General features: G+C 37.3%; 1 protein-coding gene across 1 annotated transcript; it reads right to left on the reverse strand.

Moving 5' to 3' along the window:
- Positions 1-15,032: 15,032 nt before the first annotated feature.
- On the reverse strand, positions 15,033-15,968 carry LOC122025337. Its single transcript, XM_042584134.1, has 4 exons — positions 15,839-15,968; positions 15,585-15,740; positions 15,386-15,508; positions 15,033-15,285 (listed from the first exon to the last, which is right to left on the reverse strand). The coding sequence occupies exons 1-4, from the start codon at positions 15,842-15,844 to the stop codon at positions 15,232-15,234; spliced, it is 339 nt and encodes a 112-aa protein (XP_042440068.1). The 5' UTR covers positions 15,845-15,968; the 3' UTR covers positions 15,033-15,231.
- Between the last annotated feature and the right edge of the window lie 757 nt (positions 15,969-16,725).

The raw sequence follows: 16,725 nt of genomic DNA on the forward strand, positions 1-16,725 counted from the left end.
GTGATTTGAGGTGTTGGTTAATTTAAAATAGTATTGTTTGAGGAATCAATATTATTCTAAATATAGAGTCTTGACCAAAGTTTATTTTTGTGATTCTTAGGATGACTTTCAACCCACTGGCCATTATACTGAAAGAAAACAAACTTACTGGTCCCAATTATATGGATTGGAAAAGGAACCTGGACATTGTTCTTACTGCTGAGAGCTATAAGTTTTACTAACTGAGGCTTGCCCTGATGCACCTGACGGTGACTCTACCCCAGAGGAGATTGAGTATCATAAGAAATGAGTAAAAGCTGATGAGATGGCGCTGTGTTACATTTTGACATCAATGTCAAATGTATTACAACATCAGCATCAAGATTTACCAACAGCTTATGATATAATGAACCATCTCAAAGACCTCTTTGGGCACTAGAGTCGAACTGCTAGGCAAGAGGTAATGAGAAAATTAATGACAGTCACCATGTCTGAGAGAACACCCGTAAGAGATCATATCCTCAAAATGATGGTCTATCTGAACGAAATATAATTTCTTGGAGGAGAAATCGATGGGGAAACCTAGGTCGATATAATTCTCCAAACGCTACCCAGAAGTTTTGAGCAGTTCTGCCTGAACTATATCATGAACAAAAGAGAGTATACGTTGGCGGAACTTATAACAGAACTACAGGTAGCAGAAGGTATATTTCGTCAAAGTTCTCAGATTCACTATGCTGAAAATGGTTCTACTTCTAAGCCGAAAAGCAAGAAGAAGAAGAAACAGGTCTTTTCAGCAAAGAGAGTGAATAAACCTTAGGGACAAAAAGCTGGAATGAAGAAGCCGAAGGGCAAGTGCTTCATCTGCAAGCAGTCAGGACATTGGAAGACGGACTGTTATCGTAGGAATCAGAACAATAAAGGTATATCTCATGCTCTAGTAGTTGAAACATGTTTAGCGGTGTTATCTACCAGCACCTGGTGTGTAGATACGGGAGCCACTGATCATGTCTGCAATTCTTTGTAGGGGTTCCAGGAAACCCGACGACTATTTGATGGAGAGATAACTGTCTATATGGGCAATGCTACTAAGGTGGCGGCTGTTGCAGTGGGAGACATCTACTTATCTTTTGATAGGAATAGAAGTTTGATTTTAAGAAATTGTCTTTATGTATCCAGTTTTAGAAAGAATTTAATTTCAGTTTGTAAATTGTATTTGGATGAATATTCTGTTTCCTTTAGTAATAATGTCGTTATAAAGAGAAATAAGGTGATTATCTATTCTGGTGCATTGGTTGACAATTTATATACTTTAAATCCAATTTCTCCCACAAAGCAAAATATGGAAATTAATAACACATCTTCTAACTCTAATAAGATAAAAGAACCTTCGGAGATGAACCAAACGTATCTTTGGCATCTAAGGTTTGGTAATATTAACTTAAGTAGGATTCAAAGACTCATAGCTGATGGACTCTTGGGTCCATTGGAGTTGGAAAATTTTCCAACCTGTGAATCTTGCTTGGAAGGTAAGATGGCCAAGAGACCTTTTAAGGCCAAGGAGTATAGAGCCAAAGAAGCGTTAGTACTGGTTCATTCTGATCTATGTGGTCCTATATCTATCCAAGCAAGAGGTGGTTTTGAATATTTTATCTCTTTTATAGACGATTATTCAAGATACGGATACATTTACCTGATGCGCCGCAAGTCTGAGTGCTTTGATAAATTCAAAGAGTACAAGGCTGATGTGGAGAAACGTCTTGGTAAAAATATCAAGACACTACGATCTAATCGTGGTGGCGAATACCTCTTGGGAGAGTTTAGGAATTACTTATCAAAGGCTGAGATTCAATCTCAGTTATCCGCACCTGGTACAACCCAATAGAATGGTGTGGCTGAACGAAGGAATAAGACTCTTATAGAAATGGTTAGATCAATGATGAGTTATTCAGAATTATCAAATTCGTTTTGGGGGATATGCTCTGAAAATGGTAGCGCACATTATGAACTTAGTACCTTCTAAATCAGTATCCTCTACTCCCACAAAATTGTGGAATGAGTGAAAGCCCAGTCTAAGACATATTCAGATTTGGGGTAGTCCAACACATGTGCTAAATTCGGGTGTTGATAAGTTAGAATCTCGTACAAAAGTGCGCATGTTTGTGGGTTATCCCAGAGGAACGAAAGGTGGTTTATTTTATAGTCCTAAAGACCAGAAGGTCATTGTTAGCACCAATGCCCAGTTTTTAGAAGAAGATTATATAATGGACCATAAGCCCAGTAGCAAAATTGTTCTAGAAGAACTTAGAGAGGACACGTCTACTTTAGTACCAACAGTACAAGATGAAGTACCACAAGAGACTGTAACACGTGTCACACATGATACACAACCAGAGACAGTGCCTCGTCGTAGTGGGAGGGTTGTAAGGCAACCTGAGAGATTCATGTTTTTGGGAGAGTGTTCGGACTTGATCCCAGGTAAACATAAACCTGATCCCCAAACATATGATGAAACTCCAAGATATAGATGCAGTATCTTGGCAAAAGGCAATGAATTCAGAAATAGAATCTATGTATTCTAATAAGGTCTGGGAGCTTGTAGAACCACCTGATGGTATAAAAGTCGTTGGATGCAAATGGATCTACAAAAGGAAAAGATGGACAAACGGGAAGGTAGAAACCTTTAAAGCAAGGCTTGTTGTGAAAGGGTACACTCAGAAAGAGGGAATCGATTATGAGGAGACTTTTTCGCCGGTAGCCATGCTTAAGTCTATCCGGATACTCTTATCCATTGCTGCACATATGGATTATGAGATTTGGCAAATGAATGTCAAGACAGCTTTCCTTAATGGAAATCTTGAAGAAAACATCCATATGAAGCAACCAGAAGGTTTCATTGAAAAAGGCAAAGAACATCTAGTGTGCAGGCTCAATCGGTCCATTTATGGACTGAAGCAAGCTTCAAGATCTTGGAACATCCAGTTTAACGAAGTAATCCAATCATATGGATTTATTCAGTGTCCGGATGAGTCTTGTGTATACAAGAAGTGTAACGGAAATGTGGTGGTATTTCTTGTACTATACGTAGATGATATTTTGTTAATTGGCAACAATGTCAAGGTATTATCGGGCGTAAGGGTATGATTGTCCAAACAGTTTGATATGAAGGACTTAGGAGAATGTGCACACATTCTTGGGATCAAAGTCATAAGGGATCGAAAGAAAAGAATGTTGTGCCTATCTCAAACTTCATATATAGATACGATCCTTGCTCGTTTTAGCATGCAGAACTCCAAGAAAGGTTTCTTACCTTTTAGGCATGGAGTAGCTTTATCTAAAGAGATGTCTCTGAAAACATCAAAGGAGATGGAAGATATGAAGACATTCCCTTATGCTTCGGCTGTAGGAAATCTTATGTATGCAATGCTGTGTACGAGACCTGATATCTATTTTACCGTGGGCATGGTTAGCATATATCAGAGTAACCCTGGACAAAGACATTGGATTGCTGTAAAGTATATATTAAAGTACTTGAGAAGGACTAGAGATTATATGTTAGTTTACCAAACAGACGATTTGCTCCCTATGGGTTACACAGATTCAGACTTCCAATCAAATAGGGACAACAATAAGTCTACGTCAGGCTATGTGTTTACTCTAGGAGGTGGAGTCATTGCATGGAGGAGTGTTAAGAAGAAATGCGTCTCGGACTCAACCATGGAAGTTGAGTATGTGGCAACCTCTGAGGCAGCCAAAGAAGCTGTATGACTTAAGAACTTTCTAATGGACTTAGATGTGATTCCTGGTTTGCCTAAAATCATCACAATTTATTGTGATAATAGCGGTGCAGTTGCAAACTCGAAGGAACCACGAGCTTATAAGGCAAGTAAACATATAGAGCGCAAGTACCACCTGATACAAGACATCGTCAAGCGAGAAGAAGTTGTCGTCGCCAAGATTGCATCAGCAGATAACCTGGCAGATCCATTCACTAAGGCTCTTCCGGTGAAAGCTTTTGATCGACATGTGGAGGGGATGTGAATCAGATGTATGGTTGTTGGTGCAATATCCCTTAGGTTAAGGTTGACCTGGTTGACCAAGCTTGAGTCTTGGTTTGGATTTCGATGTTTGACAATGAAAGGTTGATTGCAGAAGAGTCAAGTAGGTCAAGGTTGACCAGATACTTGATTGTGAAAGTCCTAGTGAGTGAAGCTAGGCAGTATGAAAATCCTGGTGAGTGAAGCCAGGTGAAAGTCCTAGTGAGTGAAGCTAGGCAGATGAAAATCCTGGTGAGTGAAGCCAGGTGAAAGTCCTAGTGAGTGAAGCTAGCCAGATGGAAATCCTGGTGAGTGAAGCCAGGTGAAAGACCTAGTGAGTGAAGCTAGGCAGATCGAAAACCCTAGTGAGTGAAGCTAGGTGAAAGTTCAAGTAGGTCAAGAGAGTGACCGGATACTTGGCATGAAAGAAAAGTCCAAGTGGGTCAAAGGGATTGACCGGACACTTGGTGAGGGAGTCCTAGCAGGTCAAGGGAGTGACTAGATGCTAGGCATGACGTACCAACAGGTTAAGGTTGACCGGATGTTGGTTTGGGAGTTTTGGGACTTGGTTTTGGGCAAAAACTAAGTGCTTGATCGATCAGTGGATCGATCCAGACCTTTCCTAGCGAACAGAAAGCCTCTGGATCGATCAGTTGATCGATCCAGAGGTCTCAATCGATCAATGGATCGATTGGGACGCTGCTGCTTCGCGCGATAAGCGCTGGATCGATCCGTGGATCGATCCAGGCATTTTTCCAGAGCACAGAGGTGCTCTGGATCGATCCGTGGATCGATCCAAAGCCTTCCCGGTCGATTGGGAAAAATCGAATCGATCGGGATTCGACCGTTGAGTCGTATTTGAGCCGCAGGCGAGCGTTGTCTTCGGCACTTCTTCACCAATTCATTTCAGATCTTCACCAGCTCCTCCACAGCCCTTCTCAAGCTCGAGATCGCCAGTTCTTGAAGGTTCTTGGAGGCTCTTCCAAGTCAAGAGGCGGATCAAAGCAAGAAGAAGAAACTAGGGTTAGAGTTTGTGCACTCATTGTAAGCTTGTAAGCTTGTATTTCTTTACTACCCTTTCTTCTTCTTGTATTGAGTCTTGTAGGCTTCTCCGCCCTTGGTAGTTACCATAAAGGAGAGTTTTATTTAGTGGAGGGTGTGTGTGTTGGTGTGGATCCTTGGACTAGTCACCTCTTGTGAGGTGGATACCAAGTAAACCAACCGTGTTAGCGTTGTGTGATTTGTTTCTGTATTTTCCGCTGCACATCTTCGAAGAAACAAGCAACGACAAACACCGGGCACGCGACGAGCTATTCACCCCCTCCCCCCCCTTAGCTACTTTTGGTCCTAACAATGGTAACAGATATGCAGCTTAGTTTTTTAGTATAAGTGGGAGATTGTTGGAGTGTATACTAAAAGACTAGTTTTTGTAAACATTTATTTTTGAAATAAAAGAATCACATTGGTCAATATCTACATTTATTTGTTAAATGTAATTGTTCAATTAATTTATATAGTAGACAACATGGTGTGTGGTGTCACACACAGAAGATCATGTTGACGGTTCTTTATAAATTATAAACAGTTGCTCACGACTAAGATGAAAAGGAACAAACCATCGGAATAGTCGCAGTGTAATTAAGTATTAGTTTATCTTGATTAATAAATTACACTGGTATACTCTAAGTGTATTGAGTAGGACCATTTTAGATAAGTTCTTTTTGTACTGACTTAATAAAAGAACTAGACCTTAGTTATTATGGAAGTGTGTGCTCTTAATCCTAATATAATAACAAACACATATATTTAATACTTATTTCTTTGACTTATCAAAGGGTGAGGTTTAGTTCGATAAATCAATATGCCCGATAAGTTGGGAAATGATATTACTTATAGTGTGTGTTGTTGATCATAGAAGGAATTTGTGTCCTAGTTATCTAGGTTGAGAATGTCCCTAAGAGAATCTCATAAGGATTACCATGTTAAACCCTGCAGGTGGACTTAGTCCGACATGACAATAAAGTTGAGTGGTACTACTCTTGGAGCTAGATATTAATTAAGTGAGTTGTCAGTAACTTACTTAATTAGTGGACATTCAATTCATTATCTTAAACACAGGGAGACTAACACACTCATGATAAGAAGGAGCCCATAATGTAATTTGAGATTGATGCGGTAGTGCGATAATAACTCTCTAGTGGAATGAGTTATTATCGATGAACTTGAGTTGTGTGTTCGGGGCGAACACGGGATACTCAAGCTCATCGGAAGGCCAAAACCAATTTCTCCTCTAGGTCCCTGACGTAGCCTCATTATAGCCTAAGTTCATCCAAATATAAGCTCATCTTGGTGTCCAAGAAGGGGGTCGGTCCAATGTTTGGTGACCAAGTAAGGGCCGGCTACATCCTCTTCTATAGGGGCTGACCCTATTGCTTGGTGACCAAGCTAGTAGGGGCCGACCACAATAATTCAAACAAGGAGGGTTGTTTTGAATTTTTAAAATCTTCTCTTTGTAGAAAACTATAAGTTTTAAAAGAGAGATTTTATTTTTTTTTTAAAAAAACTTTCCTTATTTGAATTAGGCCACATGTTTTAATAGAAAGTTTTAAAAGTTTTAAAACTTTTCTTTTTTAACCATCCTCATGGTTTAAGAAAAAAAGGAAGATAAGTTTTAAAATTTAAAATTTCTATCACCATGTTAAAAAAAGAAAATTTTATAAGAGAAGTTTTAAAATTTAAAACATGGTTTTAATTTTTAGAACTTTCTTTTTTTTTAACTCCTACTTTAGGAAAGAGAGCTTGTAAAATTTTATAAGAGTTTTTCTTCTTGTAAAATTTTATAAAAAATAATATTCCTTTCCTCTTATGAGGGTCGACCACCCTTGCTTGGTGCCCAAGCAAGGTGGCCGACCATATTAAAAAAAATAAAATCATCAATTAATTTTTGGTGATTGATTCAATCAAGAGGAAAGAAAAGGAAAAATTAAAAGGGAAAAGGAAAATTAGAGGAAGATTTTAATTTTTGTAAAAATTCTTCCCTTATTTGCCTTGGGCAACTAATATAAAAGAAGGGGTGAGGAGGCCTCATGAGACACAACTCTTATTCTCTTGCTTGGAGGATCTCTTGGTGGCCAGCCCTCTCTCTTCTCTCTTTCCCTTTGCTCTCTTCTCCTTGGTGGTGGTGGTGGCCGGATTTTAGAGGAAGAGGAAGAAAGCTTTTGGGTGGTGTTCATCTTGGAGGATCGTCGCCCACATGACGTCCAAGGCGAGGCAAGGAATACGACAGAAGATCTCGAGGTCATTAGCATATAAAGAGAAGGTATAATTAGCAATTGTTTTCCGCATAATGATAGTTATTTTTCTTTATATGAATTCCAAACACAAGAGGCATTAGATCTAGTATTTCGAATTAGTTGTTCGAGTTTGTGTTTTCTTTGTTTTCGAATTTGTGATTCGATTGTTCTTTTTGGTTAACCTAGAGTTATTTAAGTAAATTAAATATTAGCTTTCCTTAAAAGGCTTTTTCTAGGCGGTAATGGTTGCTCCCATATCCAAGAAGGTCATGTGCCTCGCCATGCAGTCCTGGAAGCAAATTTTGAAAATTAATATTTAATGGAATTAATAACATAGGTGGATTTGAATCAATAGTGTTAAGTTCCGCTTGCGATTCAAATATAAACCATTAAGAACAGATAAGTTAAATTTGGAATCAATGATGTTAAGTTCCGTCTGCGATTCCTAATTTTACTTCTAAAGAACGCAATAGGTTATTTAAGGAAAGGTTCGACACTTGTACAAAATTTTTGTATAGTGAAACCGGTACATTTTCCTAGAACTAACCAATAACCTCTCCTTCCCATTATCTCCCCTAACCACTCACTGATATCATGTGTCAAAAATTCTAAATTACTTACTTGAGATCTTTTTTTTTTTTAAAAAAAACTTTACTTAGGAAACATCTTAGAAAATTTTTGACCGTAAAAAATACAAAATTTTGAAAGTTTTTTTAAAAAATCAGATCTAGTGTAAAATTTGGAAAATATTTCTTATGTGGAATTTTTTAAAATATTTACTAAATTTTTTTGGGAAATGTTTATTTAAATTTTTTTTGAAAGCCTCTTGTTTAATTTTTTTTAATAATACTCTGATAGAATTTTTTTTTCATTATTTTGAAAACCTTTATTTAATATGAAAATATTTATTAGAAATTTTTGAAAAGTTACTTAGAAATTTTTGAAAAAGATTACCTAGAAAATTTTAAAAAGTTTACTTAAAAATTTTTAAAAAATATTTCTCAGTAAATTTTAAAGAAGTTTACTTGAATATTTTTTTACAAAGCTTTACTTAGAAAATGCTCTTAAAAATATTTACAAATTTTTGTTCAAACCATTCTCTAAGTCCGATAAATACAAAGTGTTTACTTTCAGTCATATTTTGCAGTAATATCTAGGCATTACTTATGCTTATATTTTTTTTTTATCTTAGTTCTTTTTTATAAATGCCAAAAGGGAGGGTAAAGGTTAATGTAAAAAAATAACAAACAAACATGATCAAGTAAATAAAATGCAAAACTAACTTATATTTTTTGTTTCCTTTTTGCGTATTATCTTTCAATATTATTTTTTTCTAACTTTGACCCAAATTGGTATTGCATCAACAAGAGAGAGATTGTTGGTATAATTTGCATTAATGATCTAACTCAGATTTTGATGAATGACAAGTGGTTTGAAGTTAGAGTGTTTGTAATCTAATTGCTATATCAAGTGTGTAGGAATTAAAGGGTCCGAAGAATCTGACAGTATACTGAAATCCAGCTGTTTACGGGACCCGATATTTGGTGTGAAGTCTAGATATGTCCACGAGACTGTTATCTAGCTGAAAGTTTGGTTGAGCCAGCAGGACCTGACAATTGGCCGAAATCTAGTTAGGTCTGCGAACTTGACAACTAGTAGGAAGACCTGTTGGGTCAAAGACAAGTCAAGTAACTACAGTTAATAAGTAAAAAGTAAGCGATTGGAGGAGAGACCCAGTGAGAACGCATTCCTGGTTGAGGGAACTATAGGCATCGGTCAAGTTTAGGTTTATTTGGAAAACCTAGGCTGAGACCTTAACTAGATCTTGGTCTTGAGGAGATATGATATAATTACAATTATCTTTATTATGTTGAGCTAACTCTGTTTTATAGGGTAATTTTTATGCCTAGACTAACTCTTTTTTGCAGGGAAGAAATTGCTAAAAAATGATGTCTGGGTGCCCAAAAGGGATCCGGGGGCCCGAAAGGGGTCAGGGCGCCTAAACTCCGGGCACCCAGAGTTGGTTCGGGCGCTCAGACCAGCTTCACCCGGCGACCTGGCCAGGCACCCGGGCGATCTGGACGTCCGTGGTTGGTCGAGGCGCCCGGACTAGAAAAGTCATCTAGAAGTTGAGTTGGAGCGCAACGATTGGCCTAACCCACGTTAACGGTCCAGGCGCCCGGAGATGGAAAAACTTGGCGGATCAAGTTTTGACGAGAGATAGCCATGTTAGCAACAATCCAGGTGCCCGGAGAAGCGCCCAAAATGGGCCTACATAAAGGCCTTCGACCAGCAACTTTAAATAATCATCTACTATTACTTTCATTCCTGCACACTGCTAAAAAAAGGCTTCAACGACACCGAATGGATGCTCCGAAATTCAAAATTCCTTTCTGTTTGTCAATAACTTTTATGTTTCAGTTCTTGTACTAAATCTTTATAAATTATTTTTGAACTGATAGTGATTACCTATCGAAAGCACTCTCACGTGCGGACCTTGGAGTAGGAGTCGTCAAAGGCTCTGAACAAAGTAAAAAATTACTTGTGTTAGCATTTGAATTTTTGTGTTTCTTTTTCGTTGCATACTCTCGATTTTAAAAAAACAACAATCGCTATCCCCCCCCCCCCCCTTCTAGCCTTTTTCCGATCTAATAAGGAGTAGTTGTGATGTAATATTAATGTATAAACTATGTATTTAGTCATTTTCTTGTTCAATGATATATTTTATGGACTTGTTCTTATGTGTTTGACGAAATGTAAGGTCAATACATTTAGATGTAGAGTTTTGGTCATCGTGAGAGGAGGTGCTTTGGATTGTATGACCAGGGAGCCATGTGACAGAAGGTATCTTTACTTTCTAAGGCATTCCCTTGAAATAGAAATCAATTCTCTACAAGGGAAGCTAATTAGAGTTTGAGGAGCTTTCTCCAAATTAATGTTAGGAAGTGACTTGCGTAATCTAACAATTGTACAATCGAGGGAGGGGCCCTGTGACAGATGCTATTCCTTTAACCAGACTTTCTAGGTCATCTCTTCTACTTAATTGTATTAATATACAATTATAAAGTAAATCAGATAATTCTAGCGATTATATGACGAACTTTCTAGAGTTGTTTCTTTACTTAATGATATTAAAACTTGGATAAACTCTCTAGTATTTTTTTTTGCGGGATTGTGCTGGACTTTAGTTAGAAGCCCTACAAGAATGTAAGCATGGAATTAGGTAAATGAGCAATCTATAGGGATATTAACTAGTATCATAATGAAACCAAAATCCTAGATTTATCCCCAAATCCAACTTCACCTTAACTCACTTACACACACACACACACACACACACACACACTCTCTCTCTCTCTCTCTCCCTCTATTCTCTCAATTTTTTCTCAAGCATTCATGACAAAATACCTTTCGATTATCTAGATAATTTACCGTGCAAAATCAACTAGTGCTTAATCAACAGTTCCTGTGGGATCAATATTTTTATTACTTGATGACAATCGTGTACTTACGAATTTTGACGAATAAGTTTTTGGTGTCGTTGTCAAGAATTGTTTCTGATTAATATTAGTTGATTAACATTTGAGTTACTCTAGACATTTTTCTTTTGTATTTTTCTTTCTCTCTCTCTTTTTTAATTCTACTTTTTTATTTTTGTTTACTTCTACACGTCTATCCTATTCTGATTATTATCATTTAGATGGACATATTTTCCTTGAACGCAATATTAGATGCTTCAATTTAAAGGACCAAACAAATGACTGTTGTGAAATTTCCTAATGTATATTGTGAGATTCGTAGTGTAATAGGTCATATAATCGAAAATTACATCAAGATACGTAACTTGGAAACATTAATAGATGAGCTCAACAGAAAGTTCGATGAAATAACCTCATCACATTCACACACATATAACCCTAGTTGGAGAACCCTCGGAATTTTTCAGAAACAATCAAGAAGAGAACAACTATGGACCACCATCTTAGTGGGAAAGAATAGAGAAAATGGCGAAGGACATCTTAACCTCACAAGCTTTAATGCATGAGGAATTCCAGAGTATGAATGTTAAGTAGAATAACATAGACTCACTCTGCACTAGAATGTCAACTTGACTCTCAACTTGGGAGGAGTATTAAAGAAGTGAAGATAATGAATATGAGCTTGAGGAACATAAAAGTGAGGCCTTGATAGTGGAGTACACTACTCTAATTCAAATATCTCCAAATCTCAAGAGCTTAGAAGAGCCTCCCCTACCCACATGTGAATGTATATTCGACGATACACTCTTTTCGGTGATTGACGATGATAAGATTGTATTTGATATATCTAAAGCTAATAACTAATATTTTTTTGAGCATGTTGATGGCAGGACATATTTTGCACAGCAATTAAGGAATGAGCAACCTTGGAATGAGCCTGTGAAGGAAAGCATAATCTTTAAGAAGCTAAGAACCCTTAATAGAAGGGTTTTGAAATATCTGATGCCTCCAAGAGCGCGATTTAAATTTGCCAAATAAGAGGTTGAGCTAATGACTTAAAACAAACACTTCTTGGGAGGCAATCCAAGTTCTTTTTCTTATTTTTCATCTAAGTTTTTCCTTTCCCTAATCCCTCTACTTAATTTTTTTTGTCTATTTTCTTTTTGTAGGATTTAAAGTTGTAGAGGAATGTAAATCCCAGATAGAGAAGTATATTCTGGTTAGATATCTCAATCAGTTAAAACTAATCACTTGGTAACTTCTCTAATTTCAAATCATCCTCTATATTAGATTTCTAGTTTTCATTGGGACAATAAGAGATTTAATTCTGGGGAATGTATTGAACTTAGGTTAATTTTTGTCATAGTTCTTTGTGCATAATAATTTTTTTTTCTAGTTGTATCATACATCATGTTATGATTGTTTGCTTCTTAATGCAAAAATACTAGCACACTTGTTCTATATTTCATGTGGTTCTTTTTGTGACTTATGGTGCTAGTATGTTTATTGATTTATCTTTTTCTATCCATGTTAGCATGAAATGAGCAATATTTTTATTGTAAGAGTTTAAGTATTGACCTTATTTTAGGATCTCCCCACACTTTGTCTAGTTTTGATAGTAGATAACTACAAAAATAGTCATGATTAATAGAACTTAATGAGTACTAGTATTTCCGTGGTGATTTCTCAAACTACATTTTGGTTACTGGATGAGGCTCGAATCATGTCAGCTCATTTAGAAAAATCAAAATATCCCTACATTTACATCGTGTGCATTTGTGTTCAAGTGTTACACCTTGCAATTACTTAGAGAAAAAAATGAAAAAAAATAAATAAGGGATATAAAAAAAGTAGTTGTCATGAGTGAAAACTAATGAGTTACCCCTTTGCGATTGAGTTAGGTTACTAGGGAAATAACTACTATGCTTCTATTGATATCGAGCACACTTTTGAGACTCTAGGTAGATTAAGAAGGATGAACTGTGTGAGTGGCAGGTGAATGCCTATAGCTGGGAACATAAGGATCACAATCTTATGACGACTTCACTAGGCATAGGGATTGAAACTTAAAAAATTTAGGTCACTATTTCACTGAGCACGGAGAATAATTACTTAGGTCGCACTCAAATAGCTTTTGTATCTTGCTCACTAGTGAAATCATTTGATAGGATTAAATTGATTCGCTAGAGATTACGATGCACTATTTAACCATAGGAGTCTAGATTATGGGTTTTTACTTGAGGGCAAGTAAATGTTTAAGTCCGCGGTGTGATGTGAGTAAGTTATATATGTTTTTAGGCATTGTTTGGCATACATCTACTTGCACTTCATGAGTAAAATCTATGTTTATTGCACCCTATTCCATTATTATATCATACTTCCATTTTATTTATTCAGAGATCTGTTCTTTACTTATTTTGATTGGCAAGACACAAATTAGAACTAAAATGTGCTCATGACCATGTGCTCACTATAGAGCAGCAAGGCTCCGGTCGTGCCCCCTCCAGAATGCAACTAGGGCCTGGTCGTGCCTATTGGCACGACCGTGCCCCCTATTTCTAGGGAAGAACACGACAGTGTCATCTGTCCAAAGCCAAACCAGGGAAGGGTTGTGCCTCCCCAATCCTTAGCGACTCATGCCCCAACCGTGCCTCCTTGGCACGACCGTGTGACAGAGGGTATCCTTACTTTTTAATGTGTTCCCTTGAAGAAAGAATCAATTATTTACATGGGAATCTAATTATAATTTGAAGAGTTTTCCTTAAATTAATGTTAGAAAGTGTCTTGCGTAATCTAGCAATTGTATGATAAGGGGCCTGTGACAGAGGGTATCCCTTTAACCAGACTTTCTAGATTACTTCTTCTACTATATGACCGGGGTGAGGGGCTCTGTAACAGAGAATATCCCTTTAACTGAATTTTCTAGAATTACTTATTTACTTAATGATGTTAGAACTTAGGTAAACTCTCGAGTGCGATCTTCACGGGGTTGTGTTAGACTTTAGTTAGAAGCTTTATAAGAATGTAAGCATGGAGTTAGATAAATGAATAATACATAGGGACATTAACTAGTATCATAATGAAACCAAAATCCTAAATTCATCTTCAAATCCAACTTCACCTTAACTCACACTCACTCTCTCTACTCTCTCTCCCTCTCTTCTCTCAATTTCTTCTCAAGCGTTCGTGACAAACCACCTTCCAATTGTCTAGATAATTCACCATGTGAAATCAACTAGTGCTTAATCAACAATTTCCGTGGGATCAATATTTTTATTATTTGACGACAATTGTGCACTTACGGATTTTGACGAACATGTATTCATCGGCTAACTAATCTTGTTCCTCGAGAAAATTAGGACTCAATTATGATTTGACTTGCTCTTTAAGGGTTTAGAGATGTTAAGGACAAATGGACTGATATTTTGAAATATAAGCAGCTAATGATTTGTGTTGTATCAGTAGCACCACTTTCTTGGAAGCTCATACTACTAGGTTAACAACATTAATCATGCTTTAGCTTTAATAAGGCTTCTTAAAGTTCAAAGTGGCAAAGAACAATGATAAAAAAAAAAATCAGAAAAACAACAAAAAGATAAAGACAAAAAAAAGTGGGAAAAAGTCCTAGTGATCTACACGAGTACCACCAAAAGATTTGCAAGTTTAAGCTTTGTTTCCATTTTACATATAAAAGGAAACATGTCAACTGACTGCAGCATTCGTGTTGAAAGTAGAGACAGCATTATTACTAACTCTTGTGCATCTGAAGCTTCTGAGTTGCAGTGACAAGTGCTCACAGATTTGGAATATTTTCCAAGATGCAGTGATAAGCAAACCCTAAAGCTGCTTTAGTTGTTAGGCCAACACAAAGCTTCCAACTTTATTCATGGCTTCCTAGAATTCCAAGGCACCTTATTGACACGACCACTCAGGTTCTTGCAGTTTTTCTTCACTTGCTACAGACTCACAATTGCAGGCCTGTTATCAACTATCAATTTTCCTACCTTTGAGGAAAAGTTGAATGCTAAAACATCTTTCAAACAAGATTGCAACTAATTTCACTGTTTATTTTTTTTCTCATCATTGTAGGTTTTCACAAGGATATAAAGTGATAAAGTGGAGAGGGAAAGAAGATATCCAAACTGGACCAACAGCATATGACTGGAGAGAACGATTTATAAAGGTAAAAAACAAAAAAAGAATTAAAGATTCAAAGGAAAAGGGCACTTTGATTTTTGAATCTTGTTTCTTCTGCCACTTTTTTCATGCCAACCTCTCTTGAACTAAAATTCTCCAATTCAAGATAGTTCATAGCCTTTTCTTCAGAGTTTAAGTTATACATTTCTTGGAATTCAGTTGGCATGGAGAAATAACAGTAGAAAACAAAAAACATAAACTCCAGAACTCTGATCAGGAAGCCATTTCCTTAATCTCTGATCCCAGTCATGCAATGCAACTGAGGCAGAGGAGAACTGAGCAAAAATTCCATCTCTTTTTCTGCAAAAAAAAGAAAAGAAAAGAAAAGAAGAACAACAACAAAACTGAAAATCAGAAGAAGAAAACAAGAAATAGAATATACTAATGCTATAATTATTACCTTCTTTGGCATTTGATAAAGGATCTCTGGAGGTATCTTGTAGAGATCTTCATCAACAGCATCATCCTTCCTCCCAATCTTCTTCTCCTTCACAGACTTCATCATCTTCCCTTCTTGCTTTTTCTTCCCCCCAAGAAAAAAAATGCATGACAAAAAGGAAAAATCTCAAACAGTTGATGCATGTCGAGGCATATCCAACCTGATCTTTGCATGGTGACAGCACCTTAAACAGATCCCCACCATGATCTCCTCCAAAGAGACGGGACTCAAAGTACTGAGAAATTGGGATGTCTTCATCATAGAAGCTCCAGTTCCAGTGACCAAATGCAGGAACCTGGCACCTCTTCACCATTTCCTACATGAAAAATACTAAACTGAACCCACACCACCACCACCACCACAACAACAACAACCATGATCAAAATAGATAAATCAGCCACAGGAGTTGGTTACCTCCATTTGATGCAGGGAGTGAGAAAAACAGAGGAGCTGGAGCAGGTTAAATAGAGGAAGGAAAAACAGAGTTAGCTAACAGGAACAGAAGGCATGAGTTGCAGAGAGTATAGACGGGGGAGTGCAGTCGCATGAAAATGATGGATGGAGACAAATGAAGTTGGAGGTATGCTGGTGTCTTATTACGGTGGGCCGCAGGAAATAAAAAGGAGCATCGGCCATGGCAGCTTGTGGGCATACTCCGAGGCCCGAGAAAGGTCATGAATGCAAATGGAAAAGCGTGGGAGATTAATATGAGAATTCTACAGCTTGCCTTCTCAATATGTACATGTACGTAGTCACAGGCGTTGGAGATTAATTCTTAGAAGAAAGAAGATCCAAAGAGGGATCATGACCACTTTGACTCTTCTCTAAAGAAATAAGAGGGATCTATCACAAACAGCCATCCAAGAGAAGGAATACATAGGAGAGCAGAACTGATTCAGAGTCACTGTTATATAGAAATGAAGGAAGAGGACAATTTCTTCTGCGAGATAGGATGTGTCATGATGTAGTATGAATAATTTTCTCAAGTAGTTTATCTTATTTCTTTCAAGAACAGAGTTTGATTAACTCTCCCTTCATTAACTCCTCGATGTTCAATTTGTTCCTCATCATGCACGCGCTTCACCCTTCAAAGCTTTAAAGCATGAGCATGGCAACGAGCTCTACAGCATGCGCATGCATACATGGGCCATGTACAGTTTGCCACACAGGGACCAGTACCTCGATTCTCTTTGTCAAAAGTCTCCCCCACTGCTTAAGTAGATTGATTTGCCTTCAAGTTCCATTAATTTCAACTATAAACAGTGATGGTAGAGATATGCATGATCAGTATTTAATACTTA

Source organism: Zingiber officinale, chromosome 9B (assembly GCF_018446385.1).
Source record: "Zingiber officinale cultivar Zhangliang chromosome 9B, Zo_v1.1, whole genome shotgun sequence".
Classification (NCBI taxonomy): domain Eukaryota; kingdom Viridiplantae; phylum Streptophyta; class Magnoliopsida; order Zingiberales; family Zingiberaceae; genus Zingiber; species Zingiber officinale.

Coding starts and splice junctions, on each gene's coding strand:
- LOC122025337 (XM_042584134.1), bottom strand. Junction 15,509..15,584: donor TGTCACCATGCAAAGATCAG/GTTGGATATGCC, acceptor CTTGGGGGGAAG/AAAAAGCAAGAAGGGAAGAT. Junction 15,286..15,385: donor TTTATCAAATGCCAAAGAAG/GTAATAATTATA, acceptor TTTTTTTTGCAG/AAAAAGAGATGGAATTTTTG.